The following is a 12705-nucleotide window of genomic DNA, read 5'->3' on the forward strand; positions in this document are numbered from 1 at the left end:
TGAAATGGTAAGTTAAAATAGATAGAGCGACTTTTTGTGGGGTTAAAAAACTAAAACTTTGCCTCTACTACCGTAGGTGCTCTAGTGGGAGGAGAAACAAAAATAGAAGAAAATAAAAGGTGTGCAAGTGCAAAAGTGGAGGAAGTAGAAAAGGCAAATAACTCCGACTACATTAAAAGTAGAGCTACCTACCAAATCCAGCACTAACTTAATTGTAACCACTCGTCTTTCTCACCAACTCGGTCAAATACCCTCGTATCCCTTCTTAAAAGAAAAAGGGTCCCGAGTCAATTGCACCTTCTTCTCTCCACCACCTTCCATTTATATTCCCTTCTTTCTCTCCCTTGTCCCCCCAATTCCTTTTCTTGCTTCCATTCCATTCTCCACAAATCTCTCTCTCCCAAATTAAAAACCAACAACAACAACAACCACCATGGGCAGATCTCCTTGTTGTGAGAAAGAGCACACCAACAAAGGAGCATGGACCAAAGAAGAAGATGAGCGCCTTATCAACTACATCAAACTTCATGGTGAAGGCTGTTGGAGATCTCTTCCCAAAGCTGCTGGTAATTTCATTCACCCAAAAAAGAAAAAGAAAAAGAGTTTTGTTTTGTTTTTGGTTTTGGTTTTGGTATTAGATGAGAGAGAGAGACAAAGATTGTGTTTTAAGGATTTTGCTGATTTGTATCTTATGTAGGTTTGCTTAGATGTGGCAAGAGCTGTAGACTGAGGTGGATAAACTACCTTAGGCCTGATCTCAAGAGAGGAAACTTCACTGAAGAAGAAGATGAACTCATCATCAACCTTCACAGCTTACTTGGAAACAAGTAAGCAATACTTATTAATTATTCCCACTTTTTATCTCATTTTGGTTCTTTTACTTGGTTCAAAACAAATACTGATTTTTAATTTTACTTAATACAAAAAAACATTTTATCCCTTTTATTTAATTTTGATTCAAACCCTTCTTTCAAAATGAGCAAAATCTGATGTGGGTTTTGATAAATTTTCAATTTTTCTAATTTTTTTGTTTTTACTTTTTGTGATCTCTCAGATGGTCTCTTATTGCCGCACGCTTACCAGGAAGAACTGATAATGAGATAAAGAACTATTGGAACACACACATCAAGAGAAAGCTTTACAGCCGTGGAATTGATCCTCAAACTCACCGTTCACTCAATGCTACCACCACCAACACCACCATTAACACTACAACTACCACCATCAACACTAGCAACAACAAAGCAAACTGTACCAACAACAATAGCAATAGTAAGAGTAGTAATTCTCTCTTTGAAGTGCAAAATTATGTGACACCATTGATGCAAGTGCCTGAGCTCAAGAATAATATTGCGACAACAACCAATATTGGCTCCAACATCAACGTGAAGGTTGCAACAGAGTCTGCTGAAGAGTCAAATAGTAGCAGTGGGGTGACCACAGAGGAAGTTTTTCCTGAACTCAACCTTGAACTCTCCATTGGACTGCCCTATCAGTCTCAAATCTCTTCTGTCAACATAAACGAGTTGAAGCAACAACAACAGGTTTCGTACCAGTGGTATGGGAATGTTAATCAAAGTGGTGTATGTTTGTGTTGCCATTTAGGGTTTCAGGATGGCCAAGCATGTAGCTGCAGCAAAGCCATGGGAACAGCCTTAACAGCTGACAATCTCTACAGATACAATAGACCCGTGAACTCTTCTTGAAGTTTACAAGTTAGAACTAGTCTCACTTTCTCTACCTATGCTCACATGTAATCTTATGGTGGTAAAGAAACATCTCAAATAGTTGTTAGATTTTGTTTTACCCTTCTTTTTGTGGGTTTTGGGGGGTGGAGAAGAGAACAAAATAGCTGTAAGATATAAAAAAACTTCTCAAAAAATTTCTAATCCTTTTTCTTCCGACTTTCTTGCTCTTGGGTTTTCATTTAATTCTTAGTTTATCCTTTTTATTTATTTATTTTATTATTATTATTATTATTATTATTATTTATTTTATATATATATATGGCCTTGGAGTGAGAGAAAAAGAAATCCTTTACATGCTAATTGATAGAATTAATTATCCATTGATTTGTTTAAACTTAAAATGCAAGTTTATTTTTAGTTTAGATCTTTTTTTAGGTTATAACAAATTAACAATACACTTAATTATTTGCTTATTTTTAATCATGCGATAAAAATAAGTTTTAAAGTTCTCCCCTATAGTAAGCTAATCTTATTTACAGTGTAGCTATACTGTAAATTACTTATAGTTTAGCTTTATAGAATTAAGGATCTATTTGAATACCGTTTATTTTGTTAGAAACTGAAAACTTATTACTGAAAACACTATAACAAAATAATTTTTAAACTATGAATAGTGACGTGGGATCCAAGATTTATTGCTTATGCGCGTTTTTCACAAGTTTGGTTGGATCGTGAATTGTGTCATGAGACCTAACCAAAAACACAAAACGCCAAATATCCATTGATTTTGTTTAAACTTAAAATGCAAGTTTTTTGGGTATAGCGCGCAATACTCTTAAATCCTTCACACACCTTTCTTCATTATTAGCTTGGTTTTTAACATGCAATAAAAATGAGATTTAAGTTCTCCCCTATAGTTTAGCCCAATTTTCACAATGTCACTGCTGCTAGTGACTTTCTTTAAAAAAAGATTAGCTTCTCTCAAGAGTGACTAAGAGCAAAGAATGGAGAAGTGAAGTAACCAATGAATTAATTCATCCATGACAAAGTTCATCCAAATTCAGTTTTTAATGTTTTATTCGTAGTAACCAATGAATTAATTCATCCATGACAAAGTTCATCCAAATTCAGTTTTTAATGTTTTATTCGTTAGGCATTAGCGTATGAATGAAGTCAAAAGTCTTTCCGAACAAAACTAATTTAAGACTATTAAAATCAGGTTTGTGGAATTATATTATTTATTTAAGTGGAAATTAATGTAGCATATATACTTGATTGTCAAGCACGTGCCTGCCAATTGTTTGAATCTCTTGTCAATGGTGATGGTGGCATAATAAATGAAAAATTCTAGTGCCACATTAAAAGGCACAACATTAGTCACAGCTCGTCCATATGGTAAGTTGTAGTTGGTAGAAGAGTGATGATGGGTCTAGACACTTCTTTACCGACCACAACTCGTCACATGGCGAGTTGTAACCAATATTGTGCCTTTTGGTGTGGCACAAGAATTACTCATAATAAATATATGTGTACCAGATCAGGATGTATTGAGGCCTCTCGCTTCTTGTGAGGAATGAGGAATCACATCATAAAGTGAGATGATAGTACAATGAAGAGCAAGGAATAAATAATGGACAATTTGACAAAGGGCCATCAATATAAGTTAGAGCATCCACAACAGTAAAGTTATTTTTTTAGTTAACAAAAAACTACTTTATCTATTTTACCTACTAATTTTACAAAACATCCAACATCAGTGGATCTATTTTAGCTTTTAACACAATAAAATAATATAAATACCATAATAAAATAATATATATACTACAATAAAATAATATAAATATCACAATAAAATAATATACCTACTACAATAAAATAATACATCTCACTACCCAAAAAAAAACCACAAACCGATCTGGCACAATCCACAACCATTGCCAACCAAGAACAACCACCCACAACCACCCAACAACAACTAGCAAGCCAAGAACAACCACCCACAACCACTGCCAAAAATCCAAATTAGCCAAAAACCACCACACAAATCACCACCAACACAGCCACACCACCACTGACCCACGAAACCCAGCCACCATGAAACCTAACCAACTGCCACCACGAAACCCAGAGAAACCCATGAAATCCAGCCACACCACGAAACCCAGCCTCTCGCAACGCTCTTAAGTTCGATGAAGGCAGTGCCGGTGGAGCTTGGATCGACGATGAGATGGAGGACTAGGCTTGTCAGTGTTGGGTGAGCAATGAGATGGAGGACTGGGCAAGATGGGTCGGCGGCATGGGACAGCGACATGGGCGATGAAAATGAAGATCAGCGATGAAGAGTCGCAGGTTGGAGAGTTCAGAGGGAGTTGAGAGTGAGCACGGGTTGGGGAAAAAAAAAACAAATAATATTTTAAACGGATGGAGAATAAAAAAGTAATTTTTTTTTAGATCTCAGCTCCAAACTACAATGCATAGCCATATATAGTTGTGCACTATAGTAAGGTAGGTAAAAAATTTACCTATACCTTCATTGCTGCAACACTCTTTTTTATATATAGTGGTGCTAAAAATAGCTTTTCAGCACCGCTATTATGGATGCTCTTACTAAGACGATCATAAATAATTTACGTTTGGCTTCATTAAAAAAACTTTGTTATTTGCCTATTTATAAACAAGCTAAATTTGAGCTTTAGTTTGTACGCAAGCTCAAGTAAAACAAAATTGTTCATAAACAAGTTCATAAACATTAAGACTTGATACAAAATAGGTTGAGCATAAACTCAATTATAGGCTTAGTAATAAGCTTGATAATATACTTGCATTAGATATCAACCTCAAAAACTTGATGTTAAGCTCGATCTCGACTTGATTCATTATTTGTAGGTTTCATTTAAGCTCAGAGCTTGAACATTTTACTTTTGTTGTCAAGCCAAACTTGAACATTCACTATTCAACATTATTCAACTCCTTTACAGCCCTCTGAGTTAGTTTGCCACCAGTATCATGTATTGCTATTATGAAAATTTTGTATTCTCTCTAAATTTAGTTAAATTATCAACAACGATAACAACACCTTAATTCCAAAAATATTGGCTATGTTGTAAATTTTTAATAAATTAATCAATAATCGATCTCATACTCTTTTTTTTTTTTTTTTGTTCATTTTATGTAATCAAAAATTATATTATATCACATTAGTTAAATTATGATGCATGTATCCAAATTCTTTATTTGAGGGATCATGTAGTTTAATTGGTAAAATTTCTTAGTATTATTGTAAGTTATAAAATTGTATTACATCATAAAATAGAATTAGATAAAAAAGTTCTCTGAACCAAATTGGAGGAATTTTGTTCAATCCATTACATGGTGGTTTAGAAGATCATTCATGTATATTAAGTCACATTAATTAATTATAAATCATTTAAATGTATGAGGTGACTATTTCATAGATAATGTGACTACAAGTACATGTAAATATAGACTTTTGAGTTTTGAGCTGTCATAAAATGAGTTGAAGAAACATTCAAAATTTAGTTTAATTGAATTATACTCATACTAAGGATGTAGATGGGAGAGCCTACCCCATTATATACTATATAGTTGGAAAATAATTATTCTCTTTTATATTTGAAATGGAGAAAACTCGAGTTACACCTCATTTGAAATTTAAGAAATAGAAAAAACTCAGTTTGTAGTTAAGATTTAATTTTTAAGAACTTATGTAATATGACTAATATCAGGTCATTTAAAATAAATTTTCAACAACATAATAAAAATTATGAATATTCTGAGAAATACTATTACCTTATCTAATAAATGATAGTTACAATAATTGCTATTTTCCTTAAAAATAATAATTTGTTAATTAAGGCAGTTCGTTGGGATGAAGATGAGAGATGCAACCTAAGATTATTTATATGATGCATAAATAATTTAGCAGTTAGGTGCCTTTTATTTATCTTTATTATAATATTAGGTGCTTAGAGCTACTTTTCTTTTCAAAGATTGATGTTTAGAATTTAATCTGCTCTATGTGAAGATTTACAGGGTTAATTATGTTAATATAATTTTCAATATACATTTAGAAAAAATGGAAAAAGAAAAAGAAAAGGCAAGGAAGAGCCCGGTATGGTTTTTTAACACTTGTGACTTCAATTTAAATGAACTTTAACGTATCAACCTCCAATTGGAACCCACCTCAAGAACCTAGAAAAATATGGATTATAAATTTCCAGAATTATCAGAGGATGCGAAGTATTAAGGGAAGTGAAGAAAGGGAACAATTTATTTATTGATTTATATTTTTTGTAATGAGCCATCATCTAGCTTCTAGAAATATATATATAAAAAAAAAAGAAAAAAAAAATTATTGGATCATCTAGTGCTTTGTTGTTTGGCATATATCTACGGTACTTTTCACATAATAGCATTGTCTCATATGTAAAATTAATTTCATATATTAGGCTACAAGACTATTTGAACTAACTTTTAGGGTCTATTTGGATGGAGGAGAAGGAGGGAGAGTGGATGAGAGTAGAGTAGAGTTGGCTGAAAATAAACTAATTTTGAGTCAAATTTACTCTACTCTACTCCCCCTCCCTCTCCCTCAATCCAATCAGACTATTATTTAGGAAGAGGAATAATGTTTATTAATAGGAGTATAAATTAGAATAACTTATAGGGTATACCTCAACCCTAAGTCACTACTAGTTGGATTGATTTTATTATCAATTTTATTACAAAAAAAAAAAAAAAAAATTACAAACCAACGAAACAATAAAATATGATTGAAGTCAAACCTAAATATAATAAATAAATTTTTTATATAAAATTTATCTCATTAGTTTATTTATTATGTAACTCTATGTTTTAGTGAAATAAAGGCGACTATAAGTTTATTTATTTATTTATCCATTTATTAAAAGAACAAGTAAAGGGAAGCTAACTGAAATTGAGAGGTATTCCAAAAGAGCAATAATACTCTTAAACTTTTGCGTTTTTGTTGCATCTCCTTTCATGTGCAAAAATGTGGATATTTTTGTATCAATTGTGAATATTAATATAAAATAGTAAATATAAAAGAATTTAAGAGAATATTTTTCTCATTAAAGAAAAAAAATTGGGAGGCAGTGAAAATTCTATCAATCTAATGAAAAACAAATTTCAAAACATGATCATGACATATTGTAATTAGACAATAAAAATAATATTAATGAGAGATTAATAGTCCTAATAAAAATAATGTTACATTAGTTTTTTTTTTTTTTTTTTTTTTTTTTTGGTAAACCAATGTTATATTAGTCCTAATCTATCAACTGAATAAAAAAAGAAAAAAAGAAAAAGTAAATATAAAATTGGATGTGTGAGTAACATTGATGATGAAAATTTCACGTGTAGATTTGTGAATCAAGAAACTTGTGGCCAGCCTCTTCTGGTTGGACTAGTGTTAACCAAGTTGGATCTGAACCTAACCAAGACACTAAATATAGTAAAATAAAAGAAAAGAATATTTAAAAAAAGAAAAAAGGGGAAGGATATATATATATATATATATATATATATATATGATTGTGTGTGTGGGTTGGAAATAACATGATTAGCGGTTTGGGTTGGTAGATGGGGTGATGTAAGCAAAGACAACTACCCCTCTGTCTCTTCTCATAAATTCCTGGTTCTCTGCTCTCTCTCTGTCTCTCTGTCTCTCTCTCTCTGTCTTTTCTAACCCACACAAATTAATTTTTATATATATATTAATGAATGATGACATGATTGATATTGATACACACACAAAAAAAAAAAAGGATGGCATCCCTACTCTACGAGGCATGAAGGTGGATGTGTTCTAGAAGGTTGGCCCGTGGAGTTGTGCAGGACCAGAATGTAGGAAGTAGGAAGGATATATATCACTTTACTTTTTACTCTCACTCTCACCTCACCTCACCTCACCACCTAACTCTTTGTTTTTTTATTTTTCCCCTCTGTCACCAAATTGAGAGCTTCCCCATTGACAGTCTATTATTTTACTTTATACTACCTTTGAGTTTCAGGCTACATCATTTTTCTTTTTATATTATATTCTTTTTAATTCATGATTAAATAATTAATTGTATCATAATTTATCAAAACTAATAAAATAGTAAAATTGTTTGTAGACAAAATCTCAAGAAGGTCATGTGCCATGCAGTTTTCTAAAAAATCACAATCATGCAACACTAAAATCCTAACCGTTGTTCTATATACATATATATATATGATTGCAGCTCTAGATTTGTATTACACATTGGCCAAACAATCTGTGAAGCTAGGGGGGTAAGGATGTGAGCTGTGTCACTATCACCACCTATGTATTGTGGCACATGCCTATCATTTTTTTTTTTTTTTCTTTCACCATATGGATGTTTGGCTAATGTCAATTTGTAGATGATTGACATGTATCATCTAGAAGTTGACATTAGCCACACATCCATCCATGCTTTCCAAAAAGGAAGAAGTCCGCACTAGCAATACTCCATGGATTTTGAGAAATGAAAAGTTGTAAATCATGATTAGAAATTTGATTCAAAATAATTATATCACAACTGTGCACTCTAATTTTTTTTTTTTTTTTCAAAATTGATAAAGTTATATACTAAATAAATAAAAAATTAAGTAATAGAAACCATGGACCTATTTGGTAATATTGTTCTAGTAACGTTGTTTAGTATTGTGGAAATACGTGTGGATGAAAAAATGTTATAAAAATATATGTTGTAAACATCACAACCAAATAGGACTCATAATTGTGCTATATGACCAAATTTTTTTCTTATGCCCAGTGGCTTGCCTTTATTAAAAATTTTGGTAAATTATGTAATTCTTTTATAACTATAATTATAGTGAATCAAAAGTATTTTAAAAAGTTTAATTAAAATAACCAACTTTTTTAAAAAATATTTTCAATTCACTCCCATATCTAATTACTATTAACTAAAACTAGTGGAAATTCACATACTTTAGGACTAAAAATTAATTTAAAATTTTAAAATTAAAATCATTCCATTAGAAATTATAATACTTGGTTTTTTTTTTATTAAAAAAAAAAAAAAAAAGCCTTAATATGATTGACAAGCATTTATCATATAATTTAAATTAAATTTCGTTCTTTTATTACTAACAGAAAATCTCACTTTTCTTTAGTTTTCATATCCCGATTAGGCCTTTTGGTGGAACAACAAATGAGTTATATCATGTCATGGTGGATTGGTGAATTACTGGAACGAGCTGAATTTGAACCAGCATAGACATATTGTGGTGCATGCCTACGCGAAACAGCTTAAAAGCTACGTGATAGTGGCTTTAAAAAGGTATAGGTTTGTGCCATGGCTTGGCAGGCTGCAAGCCATGTATGTGCTATAGTCAATAAGTGCAGTAAGGTGAGACATCAGACATGGCAATCTTACATGAGCTATACCATGGACTAGTTATTGAGTAATGGGTAGCCTACGTGTGGGCAAGGCAAGGCTAGGTAAGGTTGCCTAAATGTGTATAATCAGGCCAGCTCTAGACATTTTGAGGATTAAAGTGAGAACTAAAAATGAGACATTTTTTATACTTATATATTAATTAAAGTAATGTTTATTTAATATTTTTATATTATAATATAATTCATTTAAAATCTATTTTTCTTGCCTTTTGAGATACAAATTGACTAATTAAATTTTTGTATTCAAGTTCTTCTAACATCTCTTTTTCAATTGATAATATAGCTAATCCACTTAATCCTTTTTCGTACATTATCGATCTTAGATATGTTTTTATTAATTTTAATTTTGAAAAACTTCTTTCTACAGAAGCTACTGTAATAGATATTGTTAGTAAAATCCTATAAGCAATGCATGTATTTGGAAATGAATCTAATATTTTTATATAATTTAGTATGTCAATTGGAGTATAATCTTTTATTAGTAAAATTTCTTTTAAAATGTTTAACTCTGAAAATAAATCTAAACCATCAATATCATAATAAACATCATGTTTGAGAAAATTTTCAAGTTTAAGACAGTATTTTTGTATACTATCATCATCTAGCGACTTCAATTTTGTGAAGTTAAATAGAAAACCAAAAATATCTTCATATATTTGAAATTGTTCAAATCTATTCTCAATTGAACTAATTGCTTTATCTACTATATATAAGAAATAATCAATTCTAAAAGATTCTTTAGCAGAACGTGTTGTCTCATTGTGAACATTTTCATCAAATTGCTTCTTTCTATGAATTATACGTTTCTTACAAAATACAGGTTCTATTTCCATTTCCAATGCAATTTTTTTAGATGAATTCATTGCAGATGTAAATCCATTTTCTCTATATCCTTTAAAATAAGAAATGTGACCTTTTAATTGATCTATACCAACATCAATGTGTATGTTTTTTGATTGTAAGTTTTTACTAACAGAGTTAACAACAGATAATATGTCATACCAAATAGTCATACCCAATAAGAACTCAAAGCTTTCAATTTCATATGTTGCTAAACAATCAGCTTCACTTTTTATTTTAGGATCTTCACTTGTTTGTGCTAATTGTAACAAAGTATTTCTTATTTGTGGAGCTTGGAATTTTATTGCTTTTACACTTTCAATGCGACTTTCCCAGCATGTTTGTGATAATGACTTAAGAGTTAAATCTGACACATTATCCTATAAAATTTTCCATCTTTTTGTAGAAGAAGAAAACAATGTATATATATGCATTGTATAACTCCAAAAAATGATATAGCCTTTGGACAAGAATTGGCCATATCACATAGTACAAGGTTAAGACTATGACAACCACATAGTGTGTAACGTGCTCTAGGATTTATATCAAGAAGTCTTTTTTGTACCCCTTGATGTTTTCCTTTCATATTAGACCCATTATCATATCCTTGTCCACGTATATCATTAATATCAAGCTCAAGAATATTTATTACATTTATAATTTCATCAAAAAGACCTTTTCCGATAGTGTCATCAATTTTTACAAATTCAACAAAATGTTCTACTATTTTTATTGGACTTGTTGAAATATCAACACATCGTAATATGAGAGACATTTGGTCTTGATGACTTGCATTTGGTGTACAATAAAGTATAATTGAAAAATATTTTGCTTCTTTGATCTTTTTGATAATTTTACATTTAATCTCATTTGCTAACAGTTGTATCAATTCAGTTTGTATTTTATGTCCAAGATAATGTTTATGGATTCCACCATTTTGAATACGTCTAATATGTTCTTGCATAATTGGATCAAATTTTGCAATCATTTCAATTGGACTTAAAAAATTTTCATTATTTTCTTCATAAATCTTTTCATTTTTTCCTCGGAATGCCAAATTATTTTTACCAAGATTCTTTACTACAACAATAATTCTTAATAAACCCTTTTTCCAATGATCTTTCTCTTTGTTAATTTGTTCTTGGATATTTTTATCTATTGTTTTATTTTTTGACAATATCATTTCCAAATCTAGCCAAGTGTTCATGTTAGTAATGTGCTCTCTAGTTGTTTCATGATTTCTAATTTTAGAACTAAAATTTTTCCAATCTTGAGTTCCTTCATTACATAGTTGGCCAGCATGTTTAGACTCAAACAACTTGCAACAAAAACAAAAAACTTGGTCCATATCTTTTGAATACACTAGCCATTTTCTATCATACTTCTCCCCATTTGATAATATTTGAGTGTAATGAATAGTAGAAAAATGTCTACGTCATCACCTCTAGAAAAAATTATATCACTGTCTCTACTTGGACCTCTTTCTACTAATAAATCTCTTAATTTTGTGTCAATATTTTTCCAATTACCTGGATCATAAATATTTGAAGGAATATAATTTAACATGTCATTATTATTTTCATTTTCTTCTGTTGAACATCATTATGGTGAACTTGTTCATTTGTGACATTTTCATCATTATTTTCATTTTCTTCTAAATTATTTTGAAGTTCATTATCAAGATTTGTTGTATTGCAAAATTGAACATCATTGTTATCTTGCAATTGTATCATTTCATTATCTTCTAACTCTTTGTGGTGAATTTCTTGCTCATTTGTGATATTTTCATCTAAATTTTGTGTTATATTTTGTTTATTACTAATAACAAATTTATCCATTGATCCTTTTTGAGACTCAATTAATTAATTAATTTTTTTTTTAAATTTTCATATCAGATGCATATTTTTTAGTAGACATTTCTAATCAAACAATATATTTATAAAGACTAAAATAAAAAATAACTTTCAAGTGTAGAGCAAATGAGAAATAGAACCTGATTTATATAAAAAGTATTGTTTTTGTTTCACCGAACAATAACAAGTTTTTAGCAATCTCAACCCGCATAAATAAAGACTTATTCAATATATTACCACTAACTAAAAAATATATATATATATATATATATATATATATATCTATATATAAACACAAGATTAAAATTAAAAAAAAAAATTAAGCACAAGCATAACAAAAATTTAAGCACAGCCATAACACAAAGCTTATTAATAAGACCCACCAAAAAACAAAAAAAAAAAAAAAAAACAAAACAAAAACAAAACACAAAACACAAAACACAAAACACAAAACAAATCCTGTCTATAACCCCCCCCCCCCACCAAAAAAAAAAAAAAAACCTTGAAGGCCCAAACAAACGTGAAATGTTTAGGCAGCCATAAATAAAACAGGCCCAAATGTCCAATCTTATTATCTTAACAAATAAAATGAATAGAAAGCCGAGCAAAGCGCCCAAATATTTATACCTGATATGGTGAGCAATTAAGAGAGGCGAAGAGCAGAGAATCAAATTCAAAGAAAGAATGAGAGAGGCAGAGAAAGCTTGCTCGAGCAGTTAAGAGAGGCGGTCCAGGCGGAGGAAGCTTGCTTGAGTAGTTGAGAACAGTGGAGAGAATATCAGAGAAAGAATGAGAGACAAAGAGGCGGAGAGTAGAGAGAAAGAAGCAAAGGGAACAGTAAAATTTTTAGGGATTT

General features: G+C 30.5%; 1 protein-coding gene across 1 annotated transcript; it reads left to right on the forward strand.

Moving 5' to 3' along the window:
- The first annotated feature begins 228 nt into the window (after positions 1-228).
- On the forward strand, positions 229-1904 carry LOC126702802 (myb-related protein 308-like). The gene is made up of 3 exons (XM_050401661.1): positions 229-566; positions 698-827; positions 1055-1904. Exons 1-3 carry the CDS (start codon positions 434-436, stop codon positions 1704-1706), a joined length of 915 nt encoding a protein of 304 aa, XP_050257618.1. The 5' UTR covers positions 229-433; the 3' UTR covers positions 1707-1904.
- The last annotated feature ends 10801 nt before the right edge of the window (positions 1905-12705 follow it).

Source organism: Quercus robur, chromosome 10 (genome assembly GCF_932294415.1).
Source record: "Quercus robur chromosome 10, dhQueRobu3.1, whole genome shotgun sequence".
Classification (NCBI taxonomy): domain Eukaryota; kingdom Viridiplantae; phylum Streptophyta; class Magnoliopsida; order Fagales; family Fagaceae; genus Quercus; species Quercus robur.